Here is an 18726-nt window from a genome sequence, read left to right on the forward strand (position 1 = left end):
ATTAACTTACTGGTTTCGCAGTTTCTTCCAGTAAATCCGGGCCGACACATACAAGTGTAAACACTTTCTGTCGTGTCCAACCCACTTCCTACACCACTTCCAAACGATCCTTCGACACATTTCCCTCCATTTTTACATGGAGAACTATCACACTCCAAGATTTCTAAAAACATTAAAAAATTAGGAAATCGTTTTATGGTCAACCCTTGGACAAAATAGATTACATTTTAACAGTTTTATATCACATTTACCACATTTCCCTACTTTTAGCTATTACGAAAAACAAAAAAACGCTTAACTAGAGTCCGTAAAATCTATTGTTATTTGGTTGGTTTATTTTACCACAATTTAACAATCTTACTCTCTTCACAGTTTGTTCCAGCGTAACCTCTTGGACAATTGCAGACGTAGCTGTCAACACCATCAACACATTTGCCATTTCTCAAACACGGATTGGGGTCGCAATCATCAACGTCTGGAATGAAAGAACGAGCAAGGTGCTTGGTAAAGATGCAACAACCGAAGACAGACAAAGAATATTTTACTACAACTTACCAGTCTCGCAATGTTTTCCAACATAACCAGGTAAACATTTACATGTGTAAGAATTCACTCCATCAATACAACTGACACTATTCAAACATGGATTGGGCGAGCACTCGTCAATATCTAAAGAACAAATACTTATTTATTCCCTTTTATTTAACTTTCAAGGAACACTTCACTACCCAATTTCCTCCAAACACTTCAATACCTGGCTGTTCAAAGGATAAGCTACTCAGTAGCTTGATTCTTTAATGTTCTTTACATGAACGTAAGCAAAAAGACAATCTATGTTCAACTTGCCTGTCTCACAGTCTTTTCCCTCGTAACCAGCAGGACAGTTGCATGTGTAATCATTCACACCATCCACACACTTGCCACCATTCAGACACGGTGAAGGATCGCATTCATCGACATTTGTTTCACAATTCTTCCCAACAAATCCTGGCTTACAGACACATTTATAATAATGCTTGCCATGTTTCACATCTCCAAGATCCACACATTTTCCACCATTAAGACATGGCATCTCGTCACATTCGTTGATCCCTATAAGTCAAACGAAAAATTTTATAAACTAACTGGGCACTGTACAAACAGCACTACATACACAAAGGACTGCCTCATTGCCACACAAACTTACTTGTTTCACAATTTTCTCCGATGTAATTTTCTCTACATTTACACGTGTAGGAATTAATGCCATCCACACATAAACCGCCATTCAAACACGGTCTACTTTTACATTCATCGATGTCTAAAGAGGTGAATGTTTCGTTTTAGTAGAGTTTAGCTGTTTCTAGTTAGTTCAGTTGACAAATTGCCAATTGGATGGATAAATTGCATGGATAGATAAAGGCGGAAAAAAAACGAAATTGCACAAACGTACTAGTTTCGCAGTTCTCTCCAGTATATCCAGGTTTACAGGAACATTTGTAGGAGTTGATTTTGTCAATACATTTGCCACCGTTTACACACGGTAATGGAGCACATTCATTGATGTCTGAGATAATAAAATGATAACAAAAGTGTAAGAGGGTTGTGAGAAGTAGACAGCTGTGACTGGAGTTATAAAAAGTACGTATTTTAAGAAGATATGGTGAGTGAAACAATTAATAAATGTGAGCAAAAGCGAAGGAAGAACATTCACTTACTGTTTTCACAGTTCTTTCCATCAAATCCAGGCAAACATGTACATTTATAGATGTTGATACCATCTTTACAAGTACCTCCGTTCTCGCATGGTTTAGAAGCGCATTCGTCGATATCTAGAAAACGAATAAGTAAATACTGAATCCAACTCGGTCATTCAAATTAAGATCAACCAACCCAATTCTTACTGGTTTCACAGTTCTTTCCAGCAAATCCAGGCTGACACATACAAGTGTAAGCGCTTTCTGTCGTATCTAACCCACTTCCGACACCACTTCCAAACGATCCTTCAACACATTTTCCTCCATTTTTACATGGAGAACCATCACACTCCAGGATTTCTAAAAAAATTACAAAATCAAATGCATATAGAACAAGGATGCCATACCTAAAGTTTTGCTGAAGTTTTTTATTTTGGTATACAGAAGAAGTTCGATGGAACGTACTTTTTTCACAGTTTGTACCAGCATATCCTCTTGGACATTTGCAAGAGTAACTGTCGACACCGTCAACACATTTACCATGATGCAAACATGGATTGGGGTCGCAGTCATCAACATCTGGAAAAAACGAAATTTGATGTAGAAAATGGTTGAAAGCATAACAGAGACTCATAAATTAAACTACTAAAGAACGATAAACTTTTTAAAAAAATGGTAGCACAATAACTGCAATTACAATTACAATTACGGTAGTCAACAATTACAGATTAATAAATTCGACTGAGCCTATCTGTATACTTACCAATTTCACAATGTTTACCAATATAACCGGCTAAACACTTGCATGTGTAAGAATTGACTCCGTCAATACAGGTAGCACTGTTTAGGCAGCGATTAGGTGAACAATCGTCGATATCTAAAATCATTTAATCCATGATATATTTCAGCCTATAAAACACAGTCTTCAGACTCAAAAGCTCGCCAAATTTATACCAGCATTGACTATAACTTATAATGGTTCAGCTCTGATGACTTTACAAAGCTGAGATGGCTCAACTGCTCAAGCCTGACTGTATAATCTTAGTGCATGGCTTTCGTCTTAACCATACCTGTCTCGCACTTCTTTCCAGTATAACCAGCAGGACATTTACACGTGTAGTCATTCACACCATCAACACAGCGACCACCATTCAGACATGGTGAAGGATCGCAATCATCGATATTAGTCTCACAATTCTTTCCAGTAAATCCTGGCTTGCAATCACATTTATAATAATGCTCGCCATGTTTCACATCTCCAAGATCCACACATTTTCCGCCATTGAGACAAGGCATGTCATCACATTCGTTGATTCCTGAATTGAATGAGAAATTTTATAAACCACATATGTACTACATCAGGGACGTTTTTCGTATTCCTGGGGCTCGGAACCGCGCGCCTGCTAGGAGAGTTCGGGAAAATTTTGAAATATAGGTCTCTGAAATCGCCGCAAATGCCTCTCAGTTTAAGGATTAATGGAAAATAATAGATAGTATGTAAAGTTTCCAGCATGTTTGGCGCTCATAACAAACATAAACAATATAACCTTGCTTTGGTTATGATGTCCAATATTTTGATATGGATAACCACGCTGTTTTAATGGTCAAATGCTTGTCCTATGTAAAGTTTCCAGCATGTTTGGCGCTCATATACAAACATTAAACAATATAACCATGCTTTAGTTATGAAGTCAAATTTTTTGAAATGGATAACCACGCTGTTTTAATGGTCAAATGCTTGTCCTATGTAACGTTTCCAGCATGTTTGGCGTTCATAACAAACATTAAACAATATAACCATGCTTTGGTTATGATGTCAAATTTTTTGAAATGGATAACCACGCTGTTTTAATGGTCAAATGCTTGCCCTATGTAAAGTTTCCAGCATTTTGGCGCTTGTATTGCTTGTAAATTTGAGCGAACTAAAAAATATTCGAAGACTAATTACGGAAAAATTATTGGTGGGGCTAAAGCCCAACGAGCCACCCTGCTCCGCGGTCCCTGTACATGGACATGCAGCACTGCCTCATTTTCACACAAACTTACTTGTTTCACAATTTTCTCCGATGTAATTTTCTTTACATTTACACGTGTAGGAATTAATGCCATCCACACAGAAACCGCCATTCAAACACGGTGTGCTTTTACACTCATCAATGTCTTAAGAAAGGAATGTTAGTTAGCAAATCTATCAGCTAAGAGCTCAAATATCAGAACATAACCAATCGATAAATGGATAAACATACTAGTTTCGCAGTTTTCACCGGTGTAACCAGGTTTGCAAACACATTTGTAAGAGTTGATCTTGTCAATGCATGTTCCATCATTGACACACGGCAGTGGAGCACACTCGTCAATGTCTGCAACAGAGGAATGAAAAGCAAAATTGAGAAATCTTGGTAAGAAAAATTAGGAAAACAACAAATAGAATGAAAGGTATAAAAAGTTAGAAAAAATGCCTTGCAGAAAAACGTCGAAAATATTCACTCACTGTTTTCACAATTCTTTCCATCAAATCCAGGTAAGCATGTACATTTATAGCTGTTGATACCATCTTTGCAAGAACCTCCGTTCTCGCACGGTTTTGAAGCGCATTCGTCGATATCTGGAAGAAAATGGCGAACATTTATTAATTTTAGCAACTCTAACGTCATCCCTCAGGGTCAGGCTTATAAGCGAACAATCCTTACTGGTTTCGCAGTTTCTTCCAGTAAATCCAGGCTGACACATGCAAGTGTAAACACTTTCTGTCGTATCCAACCCACTTCCGACACCACTTCCAAACGATCCTTCGACACATTTTCCTCCATTTTTACATGGAGAACTATCACACTCCAAGATTTCTAAAAACGTTTGAGATCATTAATGAACTATCACAGGACTCCTATAATCTTTTCGTACAAGTTTTTTTAATTAAACACGATTTAAGCAAAATTGTGTAAACTCTTACTCTCTTCGCAATTTGTTCCGGCAAATCCTCTTGGACACACACAAACGTAACTGTCAACACCATCCACACATTTACCACGATTTAAACATGGATTTGGATCGCAATCATCGACATCTGATAAAAAGGATTTAAACGATGAGTTAACACTACTGATTCATAGCTTAAACTGATTATGTTTGTAATTTTCTATACTCACCAGTTTCACAGTGTTTACCCTCATAACCAGCTAAACATTTGCATGTGTAAGAATTCACTCCATCGATACAGCTAGCACTGTTTAAACATGGATTAGGTGAACATTCGTTGATATCTAAATATAGAATAATCATGGACACAATTAAATGTTTCACCCCTTGCGGATCCTTCATTATGCTGTGTTTTATGACCATTTCATAACTATACCTGTCCCACAGTCCTTGCCAGTATAACCAGCAAGACATTTACATGTGTAGTCATTCACACCATCAACACAGTGACCACCATTCAGACATGGTGAAGGATCACATTCGTTGATGTTGGTTTCACAATTCTTCCCGGCAAATCCTGGCTTACAGACACATTTATAGTAATGCTCGCCAATTTTCACATCGCCAAGATCCACACATTTTCCACCATTAAGACAAGGCATCTTGTCACATTCGTTGATTCCTGAATTAAAGATTTAGAACTATCAACCAAATGGAGTCTACGGATGTAATCTCTCAAAACAACTGAGGTGAAGCACCTTTCTAAAGCAACAACCTAGAACGTACTTGTTTCACAATTCGACCCGATGTAGTTCTCTTTGCAATTACACTTGTACGAATCAACGCCGTCCACACAAACACCATTTCCCATACAAGGCTTATTCTTACAGTCATCGATATCTGAAAAGATATGAAACATAATATGAATGCATTTGTATACCGAATTAGATTCCCTGAATCTAAATTTAGGATCTTTAAAAACTACCATCGTACCGGTTTCGCAGTTTTCGCCAGTATATCCAGGTTTGCAAACACATTTGTAAGAGTTTATTTTGTCAATACAAGTTCCGCCATTGGCACACGGTTGTGGAGCACACTCGTTGATGTCTGTCAAAAAAAAGGGCAAACGCGATAATCCATATTAACCTTTTCTTAACTGAAGATATAGCAGTGGAAGAAAATCGGAAAGAATGGAGAGGATCATGATGGCATTTAAGGAGTAAAGACGGACACATATGAAGAAGAGGAGTATATAAAAACAGAGTTCATGTACAGCATTTAAAATGAACTAAAACAGAAAGCAAAATTTGAAAGAAAATGTACTCACTGTTTTCACAGTTCTTTCCATTAAATCCTGGCTCACAGCTACACGTATAACTGTTGATACCATCTTTACAAGACCCACCGTTCTGACACGGTTTAGAGGCACATTCATCAATATCTGAAAGAGGAAAATCAGAAAAATTGGCTAGATTTTAACCAACCAACCCAATGAAATCGATGAAAAAGTACAATCCTTACTAGTTTCACAGTTCTTTCCAGCAAATCCAGCTTTACAAATACAAGTGTAAGCGCTTTCTGTCGTGTCCAATCCACTTCCTACACCACTTCCAAACGACCCTTCAACACATTTTCCTCCATTTTTACATGGAGAACTATCACACTCCAAGATTTCTAAAAAAGTTAAAGTTGAAATGTTAACAAAATCTGTATGAGATTTGATCGACGTTACAAATTCATCTTTCCTTACTTTTTTCACAATTTGGTCCGGCAAATCCCCTTGGACACATGCAGTCGTAGCTGTCGACACCATCCATACATCTTCCGTGATTCAAACATGGATTTGGATCACAATCGTTGACATCTTGAATACGAAAAAGCGAGAGTTTAGTAGAGTTCCAATTGGGGTAGAACTGAACGTGCAATAAAACTCACCAGTTTCACAATGCTTCCCCTTGTAACCAGGCAAACATTTGCATGTGTAAGAATTAACTCCATCAATACAAATAGCACTGTTTAAACATGGATTGGGTGAACATTCGTTGATATCTATAAATAACGAATAATAATACTGCAAGCTTGCAACATCAAAACTCATTTCAACTTTATACACACAAAATTAAGCAGCCAACTGAATGACTTTAGGTTCGTTTAGTGGTCCAGAAGAATGATCGTTTATGGCCTAATAAACGGCAAAACAGATCGTGTTTCCGTATTGGTGGGTAACCGAGTATCTTAGCAAACAGACAGAGCACCATAATGGACCAGCTCAACAACAACACACACAATACCTCAATTCGAATTTAACAACTTAATGTAATATCGACCATCTTGTATTAACCATACCTGTCTGGCAGTCCTTTCCAGTATAACCAGCAGGACATTTGCATGTGTAGTCATTCACACCATCAACACAGTGACCACCATTCAGACATGGTGAAGGATCACATTCGTTGATGTTAGTTTCACAATTATCCCCAGTAAATCCTGGCTTACAATCGCATTTATAATAATGCTCGCCACGTTTCATATCTCCAAGATCCACGCACTTTCCACCAAAAAGACACGGCATCTTGTTACATTCATTGATTCCTAAAACGACATACGAAATTTAGAAACTACACGTTGTACAAACGTTGCACAAACCACGTATTCTCAGGTATTCAAGACTACATCATGGAGCTGTGTTTCCAACTTACTTGTTTCACAATTTTCTCCCATGTAATTCTCTTTACATTTACACGTGTAAGAATCAATGCCATCCACACATAAACCGCCATTCAAACACGGTGTACTTTTGCATTCATCAATATCTAAAGATATCAATACTTGGTTATCTTCTTGCTGATAATATATATTATTTACAGCATGTTCAAATTCATGCCCAAAGGTAATATATGCTGCAGTAAATGTACAAACATACTAGTTTCACAGTTCTCTCCAGTATATCCAGGTTCACAAATACATTTGTAAGAGTTGATTTTGTCAATGCATGTTCCACCATTTGCACACGGTAATGGAGCACACTCGTCGATGTCTGCATGCGAAAGAGAAAGTCATATTTAGGAAAACGATATCCTTTTTATTAAATAGACGAAACGATAGAAAGAAAAAAAAAGACATAAGTCAAGAAGGTAGAGAGGAGAGTGAAGGGAATTTGGTTACACCCAAAATTTACGGAATGTAGGATTAAGCATTGGAATACTTACTATTTTCGCAATTCTTTCCTTCAAATCCAGGCAAACATGAGCATTTATAGCTGTTGATACCATCTTTACAAGTACCTCCGTTCTCGCATGGTTTTGAAGCGCATTCGTCGATATCTGGAAGATAAAATTGACAATATTAGTAATAATTTAGCATGGTGAAACTCATCACACTTAAATTAACTTAATACAATCAAATATTTCCTTACTGGTTTCGCAGTTTCTTCCAGTAAATCCAGGCTGACACATACAAGTGTAAACACTTTCTGTCGTATCCAACCCACTTCCGACACCACTTCCAAACGATCCTTCGACACATTTTCCTCCATTTTTACATGGAGAACTATCGCACTCCAAGATTTCTAAAAACATCGAAAATCATGAATAGAATTAAAGAATGTGTATAAAAAAATGATATCTGAAATTTGACTAACGTAACATTTGACTAATGTCTCTTACTTTCTTCACAATTTGTTCCGGCAAATCCTCTTGGACACACACAAACATAACTGTCAACACCATCCACACATTTACCACGATTTAAACATGGATTTGGATCACAATCATCGATATCTGATAAAAAAAAGATTTAAATGATGGTACAACAATGAGTCAACACTACTGATTCATAGGTTATACTGAGCTTTTTTTACTCACCAGTTTCACAGTGTTTACCATCATAACCAGCTAAACATTTGCATGTGTAAGAATTCACTCCATCGATACAGCTAGCACTGTTCAAACATGGATTAGGTGAACATTCGTTGATATCTAAATATAGAATAATCATGGAAACAATTAGATTTTACACCCCTTGCGGATCCCTCATTACGCTGTGTTTTATGACCATTTCCTATCCATACCTGTCTCACAGTCCTTGCCAGTATAACCAGCAAGACATTTACATGTGTAGTCATTCACACCATCAACACAGTGACCACCATTCAGACATGGTGAAGGATCACATTCGTTGATGTTGGTTTCACAATTCTTCCCAGCAAATCCTGGCTTACAGACACATTTATAGTAATGCTCGCCAATTTTAACATCTCCAAGATCCACACATTTTCCACCATTAAGACACGGCATTTTGTCACATTCGTTGATTCCTGGAATGAAAGGACGAACATTTTAACATACACAGTTTGGTGGCATTGCTGGCCAGTCTGGGAGGCCATGAACTCACTTGTTTCACAATTTTCTCCGATGTAATTTTCTCTGCATTTACACGTGTAGGAATTAATGCCATCCACACATAAACCGCCATTTAAACAAGGTTTACTTTTGCATTCATCGATATCTAAGAAATGGTATGATAGAATGACACGTTCACCGAATTGCATAGCAAGTGCGAATAGAAAAATCGTCAACCTTTCTCAATTATTTTAGATACGGTGAAGCTAAGTTTGAGCATCATTGCACAACCTACCTGTTTCGCAGTTTTCTCCAGTGAAACCAGGTTTACAGATACATTTGTAAGCATTTACTTTATCGGTACATGTTCCACCATTCACACATGGCGAGGGAGCACACTCGTTGATGTCTGAGTTAAGAAAAATGCGATTATAATTCATACCAAAGTTGCAATAGTGAAAACATGATTGAAATATACTGGCACAATACGGACGAAATCTTATACAAGTGAATAACAAGATAAGCTGATCAACATTGCAGAAGAATACTTCGCTTTCTACTCACTGTTTTCACAGTTTTTCCCATTAAATCCAGGTAGACATGTACATTTATAGCTGTTGATGCCATCTTTACAAGTACCTCCGTTCTCACACGGTTTAGAAGCGCATTCGTCGATATCTGACGAAAAAAAATGTTATCATCTGAAAATGATCAAAATTACTTTTAACATCGAATTATAAAAAAACTACATACTGGTTTCACAATTCTTTCCAGCAAATCCGGGCTGACACATACAAGTGTAAACACTTTCTGTCGTATCTAACCCACTTCCGACCCCACTTCCAAACGATCCTTCGACACATTTTCCTCCATTTTTACATGGAGAACTATCACATTCTAAGATTTCTGCAAAAAAAATACAAAAAAGTGTTGAAGCTGTGTAATTTCGCTGTAAATATTGCTAATATTCTGCGTCAATATTCCTCACTTTTTTCGCAGTTAGGTCCAGCAAATCCTCTTGGGCATTCACAGGTATAGGTGTTTACACCATCAACACATCTTCCGTTATTTTTACATGGGTTGGGATGACAATCATCAACATCTGATGAAGAGATTAAATTTTAAAAGGATGAAAGTAATGAAAAATATTTAAAGTGTGTGTAAGCGGAATACCATAGATACTTACCAGTTTCACAGTGTTTACCATCATAACCAGCTAAACATTTGCATGTGTAAGAATTTACACCATCGATACAGCTAGCACTGTTCAAACATGGATTAGGTGAACATTCGTTGATATCTGGATAACAAAGAATTGTGAATATTGGTATGTTGTGTTTCAAGAACAATAACAGTTTTATATCCCACTTCATTTGATCGTATCTAGATGTAAACCAACATAAACATAATTTGATGCTGAACTTGATCCTAATTCTGTACTAAGCTCCATCCAATCTAGATCCGATCCTAGTCTAATATCACCCTAACCTCACCTTTACCTTTTACCTTGCCCCACCTCACGGTACACCTCATCTCACTCCACCTTACCTCACTCTAATTCTGCTCCAACATACCCCTACGTAACCGTATAGTATACACGTGGTATACTATACCATACTTACCATTCTCACCTCGACTAATCTTATCTTCCCTTAATTTATCATAGACGCACCTGTCTGGCAGTCTTTTCCAGTATAACCAGCAGAACATTTACATGTGTAGTCATTTACACCATCAACACAGTGACCACCATTCAGACATGGTGAAGGATCGCATTCATTAACATCTAAAGACGAGGAAAAAGGCAGCGTGTATTTTCAAGACAGCCATACAAGCAAACAAACTATTACTATTTGAAAGTTTAAATGTTCATTAGAATGAAAACTCATTTTATAATGATTGTTTTAAGAGTATGATGTATAAGAATGCTAGACCAATCTATATGTGATTAATCATCCCACTTACTAGTTTCACACAGGCGGCCAATGAATCCAGGACGACAAACGCATTTATAGGCGTCGATAGATTCGCCCAAACCAAGTCCACTTCCACTTCCAGAACCAGACGCAATATCTTCACCAACTTCCAAATCCACACACGTACCATCATTTAGACAAGGAAGAGTGTCGCACTGCTTGACTTCTAAAGAGGCCAGTCAGATTTTGCATGTAAAAAAGTAGTCCTAATTATGAGACATGCATAAGGTCAGTTGAATAGTCTGCCTAAATCGCTGCAGGCTATAGCTATAATGAACATGATTTTAACGTGATAATGAACGTGACTTAGGCAATAGAAAACCTCCCCCTCGTCAGATGGATGCAAACTCCCAGGAGGGGCTCTCATTCAAGTCAACCGTTAGCTCAAATTCGTTCAAGTCAACTCTTAGCTCATACCAAGACGACAACAGTTCATCTTATGTTAAATGGTAGTGGTTTAATTTAGGAATGACGTTGGAAGCAATTCACTCACGTGTTTCACAGTTGTCACCGATGAATCCTTTTGGACATTTGCAAGTGTAGCTGTGCACCCCGTCAATACATTGACCCTTGTTAAGGCATGGGTGAGACGCACAATCGTCGATATCTTTAAAAGAAAACAAGTTGAAATATTAGAAGAGCTTGAAACTATCACTTCGACACAACTATATAGATTTCTCAAACAATTGGACACTTTAATGGAATTATACATGCTCTCCCCAGGTACTTACTTGTCTCGCAATTTTTTCCCTTGTACCCCAACTTGCAGACACATTTGAAATCATTGATCTTGTCCAAGCAAACACCGCCATGTAAACATGGATTTGGATCGCATTCGTTTATGTCTGCCGGAGAAGCGAAGAAAAAGTTTGAAAGTCCATGCCCTGCCTGTATACTTCATATATGGAGGTGTATTAAATATGAAGCAAAAACGTTTTACTAACCTTCTTCACAATTCTTTCCAGCAAAGCCTGCTTTGCATTGACAAGTATATTTATTTATTCCATCGACACACGTCGCATTGTTCTCGCAAGGGGACGGTGAGCACTCGTCTATTTCTGTGACGACATAAACAACAAAAATCAGGAAAGAAAACCTGAGAGGGAATCGTATCAACAAAAGTTGGATTTAAGGTAAGATGATCACCTTCCTACCCTCACAGTTGTACGAGACGGTATGCGGTGGGTGATCCCCTCAAGCTTGGGTTGTACGCCAACGCCTTAGGCTTATTATAGGTGAAAATTAAGGAGGTAATTTTGGTTATATCAAATCTCAATGAGAAAATAACTATGAAATTAAGTCAGAATTATGGCTTGATAGCCTTCTGTGCATTTATAGCCCAGACCTGTAATTTTAAGAGTAGTTGCGACTGAGAGAAAATGGTGCCTAAATCCTTGGTCAATGATATCGCGCTATTGACCGGAAAATTATTGAAAATCCCCAGTAAACACACTATATGCATCCCCATGGTTTTCATCTACCTTTTTCACAGTTTCTACCAGTGTATCCTGGGACACACTCGCAAATGTACGACGATTCTTCATCAGAGGTACGCAAAAATCTTTTACGAGGAACTTCATCGCCCTCGATGCATTTCGCGCCATTTTGACATGGTTGCGAGTCACACTCTTTGATCTCTGTAAAATTTTGGTACAAAAAGCAAACTCAGGGGATTTATTCCTTCAGGAAGTAAAAAAACATGCTGGTAAATACTGCACTCTCATCAGAACAACGAACCACCAAAAATAAGTCAAATGGCAAATAAACAAAACATCTTATAAATGCAATACATTCCTATATTTGACCACAGATAACGATAATAAAGTCGAAAATTACTTGAAAATGAATTGAGTGTGTATTGTCTTACTTGTTTCACAGTTCTTTCCAACATAACCTTTGGGACATTTGCAAAAGTAATCGTTGACATGATCTTCGCATTTTCCTCCATTTTTGCACGGAGACGAAGCACATTCATTTATGTCTGAAGAAAACCGAAAGTGTTATCCCGAGAGGAAACCTGGAGTCATTTAATCTGGGACTTTTCCGAGCACGAATTCAGCCGGTGGAGGTTAGGAAGGCAGTAGTCTCGGTGTATGAACAGCTGATAATATAACCCTAAGCCTCCCCCCTCTTCCCTCTCCTTCTTCCCCCCTCTTCCCTCTTCCTCTCTTCTCTCCTACTCTTCCTCCCAACAAAACTCATATTGCAACTACAAAAAACCTAACCCAGTTGATATCCGAGAAATTTTGATGTCTCGTACCTGTCTCACAGTTGTCACCCTCGTAACCAGCTTCACAATTACACGTGTAGGAGTTCACGCCGTCTTTGCATGTGCCAGAGTTTAAACAAGGCGAAGGAGAACATTCATTTATATCTGAAAATAATTGATCGTTTAACATGGTTGATTCTTAAAATACGATCACAAAAAACGCGACAGTTCAGGCCACTTACTGTTCTCACAATCCTCGCCATTAAACCCAGGTTTACAAACACAAGAGTAAGAGTTCACTTGATCAATACATTTTCCTCCATTGAGACATGGCGATGATTCACATTCATCGATATCTAAAATCAAGAGACTCCAAGTTTTACATCGATCTATCAGCATCAGTTCGCTCCTATTGAAATCGTTGGTGCATATGCTACATCGTTTGTGCAGATTCAGATTATAATCAAGTTGGTTACCTTTTTTGCAAAGTTTCCCGGTATATCCTGCAGCACAAACACACCTATGTAAGGCCTCTCCACCACTTCCGAAACCGCTGCCAGCATCTTCTATGTTCAAATTAATACATTTTCCACCGTTTAAACATGGCATCGTATCGCATTCGTTCACCCCTGCAAAGTTATAAAAAAATGACCAATCATACCAATCCTGTTCGCCTTCTAATACAATCCAGGAATTCACTTGGAATTCCAAATAATCCCTACAGACCATCTGGAAAACGTACAACCCACTGGTGTTCTCGCCGTCATATGCAACCTACTTGTCGTACAAATCAGTCGCTATATATATATCCCGTCTAGAACTTCTAATACCCCCATATTGCCACTTACTTGTTTCACAATCAGTCCCTATAAATCCCCTAGGACACTTGCAAGAATAAGCGTTCACGGCATCGACGCAGACACCTCCATTCTTACATGGCAATGGTTCACATTCGTTGATATCTAGGACGAAGGAAATAGAAGGGTTGCAATCAGGGGTTGGATTCCGCAGCAGATTTGTGCTAAAAACCCGATTAATCTCCGATTGCTATATACGCTTACGGTAGAGTGGCCAAAATTAATTATACTTACCAACTCCACAATTTTTCCCAGTGTATCCAGGTTTGCAAACGCATTTGTACGAATTGACACCGTCGATACATGAAATGCTGTTTTTGCATGGCCCGGATTGACATTCGTTGATATCTACAGAAAAATGAAGACGGCTTCTCTTAACAAAGGCAAATCACCCCATTACCGTGGGGTTGGCATAGCAATTAGCGAGAAAGAAACACTCAACGATAACCTACCAGTCTCACAGTTCTTTCCTGTGTAGCCTGCAACGCACGTGCAGTTGTAATGGTTCACACCTTCTGCGCACGTGGCCCCATTCAAACACGGCATCGGCGAACACTCGTCTATATCTGAAAGAATGACAGGAAGAATTCAAGCAGGATGATATTTGTTTAATTGCCACAGTCCTGTCGGCATACGGCTTGGTGATTTTGACTATACCATTTCAACGCAGTCTCTTACCAATCTCGCAGTTCTTTCCAGTGAATCCAGGTTTACAAAAGCACTTGTAAGAACTCTCATTGTCTTCCTCAAACGAAGCCCGCGAAAGATTACCTTCTTCCTTGCAAGTACCGCCATTTTTGCACGGTGCTGACTCACACTCGTTGATCTCTGCAGACAAAACGATAGATATATGGTCTTGAAAACCTATGGTATGTAACTCTTGCCCACAATTAAAGAGGAGGGGGAAAGAGGTGGATCAACTTTCCCTCGTCCACCCACGAAACGATAAGAGGAATCACAGATACTAGATACAAAATTTGGGCGATCCATCTACCGGCAATTTACCAAAGTTCTAGGGTATAATATTATGTAAAGGACTGCTAGTGTATTCTTCTTTCAGCAAATACAATCAAAGTCTGAGGAATGGTTCTTACTTTCTTCACAGTTCACACCGACATAACGTCTTGGACATTGACAGAAATAGCTGTCGATCCCATCAATACATTTGCCGCCATTTTGACATGGGGATGGATCACAATCATCGACATCTGTTGAACGGTAAAAAGGCAGAATTAGAATATACAAGACTTGTTAATGCCGAAATCATGCACGCATTTGCAGAGGGGAATTCGTATGCTAGGCTCTTCTTTCAAAACCAAGAATTGAATACCTTAGTCGATTTGCCCACAAAAGATGCCCTCCAGGGAAAAATCCTTAGGCTAATCTGCACTGCCGGAGAAATAGGATGTCTATGGATTCACAGGACTTTTGGTGGCTTATTACATAGTCTTATGCAGCTAACTTTTGCACTGTTGTGTATACCATACAAACACCTTTATCGTCAAGTTGGTTCGAATATGAAAAATTTTTATTCATGAAGAATGACTCATCTACCTGTTTCACAGTTTTTGCCAGTGTATCCGTCTGGACATAAACATTTATACGAAGCGACTCCATCAACACAAGTGGCATCGTTCAAACATTTCGAAGGAGTGCAGTCGTCGATATCTGCGGAAGTAAGGGGTAATACCGTAGCTTGAAGTTAATGTATAAAGTAAATGTAATACCAAAGTAAATCGCTGAGCACCACACTGGTTTGGCATAAAAAGAGATAAGAAACTGTGCATGTACACGTCACGAAATCAATCTTACTTGTTTCGCAGTTTTCCCCAGTAAATCCTGGTTTGCATTTGCAGGTGTAATGATTGACGCCATCAATACAGGTAGCCCCATTCAGACATGGCTGAACAGCGCATTCGTTGATATCTAGTAAAGTAAGATAACTTGCTGTAGATTTTAAACACGCGAATATATGACACCTCGATACTCATGTAAGGATAGATCTTATAGTATGTATCATTTATGTCGAATAGCATAGCATGTCAAGTTGTCTCTAACAGTTCTTTGGATGGTTAAAGAAACACTTTTCCACAGGGAAATGTAATCGGAAATGAAATTCTAGCCGTTCTTATGACACGGTAGTCACATGAGAGAATGGCTGAAATGGTATGATCTATAGAAAAAAATTACCAGTTTCACAATTTTTGCCGGTGTATCCAGCTTCGCAGACGCACGCATAATCTTGATCCAGGCCTGAGCCAATCAAATCTTCGAGTCCGGTATGAATGTCTGCGCATGTACCATTATTGAGGCAAGGATGTGAGTCGCATTCGTGAATTTCTAGGAAAGGATATATTAAGAGGTTTAATGTTTTTCCCGATGAATTTAAGACTGCAAGAGAATTGTCTGCGAAAGAGAGAGTTCAACGTACTCGTCTCACAGTTACGTCCAGCGTAACCTCGACGACATTTACAGCTGTAGGATGCGACTGCATCGTGGCAGGTTCCCCCATTAAGGCATGGCTTCGACAAACATTCATCAATGTCTATGAAATGATACGCATTAACGTTAGTCGGTTGAGGTGGTCATGCGAGGTAATGAATGAATCAAGAATGAACCTTGGGGATCGAGAGGGGTGTGATTATTGCATCACCCTTCAAACTTATCATTCATTGAATAAATTGAGAACAGTCTGTGAGCTGGATGCATTGAAGTACAATGATTACATTGTTAAGACAAGTACACTGCTGGACTTAAAGAAAGTGCTTCACCAACCGTTTTCACATTTATCTCCATCATATCCCTTGGCACACTGGCATTTAAAAGAGTTTACACCATCCACACACGTCGCACCATTCAAACACGATGAGGAAGAGCAGTCGTCAATATCTGAACAAATTACATCGTCAAATAAATAATGAACATCATATACATCATTTTCGCTAACTCATTTCCTTGTGAGCAAGTTATGGTAATTGTATAATGCATGTGCTTCCACTCACTGTTCTCGCAGTTCTTTCCATCAAATCCTTCAGGACATTTACACGTATGTGAGTTAACTCCGTCCGTACACGTTCCGCCATTCAGACATGGAGTTCCAGCGCAATCATCTATGTCTGAAAGATATCGAGCATTGTTTCACTTTTTGTTGTATGCGCTTAACTGTTGTCGTTTTACTGTCATCAATCGTGAATACGGTGTCGTACCTGGAGTTATGAACTTTAGCCTCTCATCACCCTACTTCCCTATTCTCCTACCAAATGTTACAGGTGTCACTCTTACCATTTCACCCTTCACTCTCCAAGTCTACTTCACCAACGAGCTTACTACCTCCTAATTCATGTTAGAAGTGCTGCCTCCTCTCCTCTTCACCCAACCCCCACCTCCCAGACCCCAACAGCAATGTAATTTCATTCACAACCCTTCCACCTCAAGTTTGTGTCATGGTATTATTACTTCTTCTACCTTTTATCTAACCCTGTCACACCCCCGCCACACCCTATTCTTTTTCGAAAGGTCAAAACCTTAAGTTTACGTACTATTTTCACAGTTGTCGCCGTCAAAACCGGCAACACATTTGCATGTGTAAGAATCCACTCCATCGATACAGGTCGCACCATTTTTACAAGGTTTAGTGGAACATTCATCTATATCTTAAATAGAAATGATTGATTGGGTGATACTGTACTGTCTGCACGGAATTATGGTCGAATATACCGAAAAATGGTATACTCGACCATGGTCGAATATACCGAAACTGAAATGGCATGAGTCGCATGACGACACCCCATTTTCGTGTAGCGTTTGTGCCTTCTTTGATGGTTTGAGCCCCAACGATAATTAACACATAGTACTGCTCACACTTACTATTTTCGCAGTTAGTGCCTGTGTAGCCACGTGGACAAATACATTTATAGGAATTCACTTTATCGACACAAGTAGCACCATTCATACACGGCCGTGAAAAACACTCGTTCTTATCTGAAATGCCATAGCAGATGAAAGATAATTATCCTTGTTAGGAAACGCTTTGTAACGAGAGCTATACGCAAGGCCTTGGCACAAAGCCAACAATTTTAGCTTATATACATGTAGCTCAATCAATTGCAATTTTTACAGCTCAAATTTCTAGGGAGGTATGCAGAGATATATACTCTGGTTAAGAGAAATTAAATTAGATTGACTAGAAGACCATTGGCATGAGATTAAATTTTCTCCCTCCACCAACCTTGTTCAACACTGTATATATACTGATAGTCGGGCATGCCGACACAAGGCCCAAGTGAATTCTGGTCACAAGCAAGGTGAGAGTCTGGTCTTGGGCCCTGACACTTTCCTTTTGGTGCCATTTTGTTGTGGAAATTTGGACGTCCTTCCACCCAGCATTCTGCATAGTTTAGTATGCCAAAGTATTTGTAACCACCTGCGGCTGTCTCTTCAGCGCACCTGGTAAAAACACGAACATATTTGTGTAAGTCCATATAAACCAATAGTTTTATGCTAATTGCTATAGTGGCGACCAAAAATACTAACATATATTGCATTAGACAGAAATACATATTAGTCCAGCGACGGTCTTTGTAACCCTGTACTACCAAGGTATTTCTTATCATGCCCAAAACGGAATTAGGTTGACGTTTCATATGGATCTACAAAATCCATTTTATACGAATGTTCAATCTAAGGCAAAGAGGCAGATCACGAGGGTCTCCCCCATTCTCATTCCAGTTGCAAAAATTCCCCTCAAATCAT

At 38.8% G+C, this 18726-nt stretch overlaps 1 protein-coding gene across 1 annotated transcript in view; it reads right to left on the reverse strand.

Annotated features, from left to right (window-relative positions):
• The window catches only part of LOC114517333 (fibrillin-2-like), a 29990-nt gene that overhangs the window by 6867 nt on the left and 4397 nt on the right, over positions 1-18726 (reverse strand). Inside the window, 62 exon segments of the mRNA XM_028537024.1 lie at positions 11-163; positions 362-475; positions 556-669; positions 847-1092; positions 1187-1300; positions 1433-1546; positions 1698-1811; positions 1884-2036; positions 2142-2255; positions 2440-2553; positions 2747-2992; positions 3723-3836; positions 3923-4036; positions 4168-4281; positions 4367-4519; positions 4627-4740; positions 4823-4936; positions 5029-5274; positions 5379-5492; positions 5586-5699; positions 5920-6033; positions 6114-6266; positions 6343-6456; positions 6528-6641; positions 6939-7184; positions 7292-7405; positions 7516-7629; positions 7802-7915; positions 8008-8160; positions 8258-8371; positions 8456-8569; positions 8662-8907; positions 8985-9098; positions 9228-9341; positions 9497-9610; positions 9686-9838; positions 9921-10034; positions 10119-10232; positions 10605-10718; positions 10898-11074; positions 11402-11515; positions 11640-11753; positions 11853-11966; positions 12390-12545; positions 12776-12889; positions 13169-13282; positions 13360-13473; positions 13594-13746; positions 13966-14079; positions 14209-14322; positions 14427-14540; positions 14653-14802; positions 15069-15182; positions 15529-15642; positions 15787-15900; positions 16165-16314; positions 16406-16519; positions 16750-16863; positions 16977-17090; positions 17514-17627; positions 17842-17955; positions 18203-18420. Of these exon segments, the coding sequence (XP_028392825.1) occupies positions 11-163; positions 362-475; positions 556-669; positions 847-1092; positions 1187-1300; positions 1433-1546; positions 1698-1811; positions 1884-2036; positions 2142-2255; positions 2440-2553; positions 2747-2992; positions 3723-3836; positions 3923-4036; positions 4168-4281; positions 4367-4519; positions 4627-4740; positions 4823-4936; positions 5029-5274; positions 5379-5492; positions 5586-5699; positions 5920-6033; positions 6114-6266; positions 6343-6456; positions 6528-6641; positions 6939-7184; positions 7292-7405; positions 7516-7629; positions 7802-7915; positions 8008-8160; positions 8258-8371; positions 8456-8569; positions 8662-8907; positions 8985-9098; positions 9228-9341; positions 9497-9610; positions 9686-9838; positions 9921-10034; positions 10119-10232; positions 10605-10718; positions 10898-11074; positions 11402-11515; positions 11640-11753; positions 11853-11966; positions 12390-12545; positions 12776-12889; positions 13169-13282; positions 13360-13473; positions 13594-13746; positions 13966-14079; positions 14209-14322; positions 14427-14540; positions 14653-14802; positions 15069-15182; positions 15529-15642; positions 15787-15900; positions 16165-16314; positions 16406-16519; positions 16750-16863; positions 16977-17090; positions 17514-17627; positions 17842-17955; positions 18203-18420 (8282 nt within the window).

The sequence above is a fragment of the Dendronephthya gigantea genome, unplaced genomic scaffold (genome assembly GCF_004324835.1).
Source record: "Dendronephthya gigantea isolate DGI-Jeju-01 unplaced genomic scaffold, DenGig_1.0 000007F, whole genome shotgun sequence".
NCBI lineage: Eukaryota > Metazoa > Cnidaria > Anthozoa > Malacalcyonacea > Nephtheidae > Dendronephthya > Dendronephthya gigantea.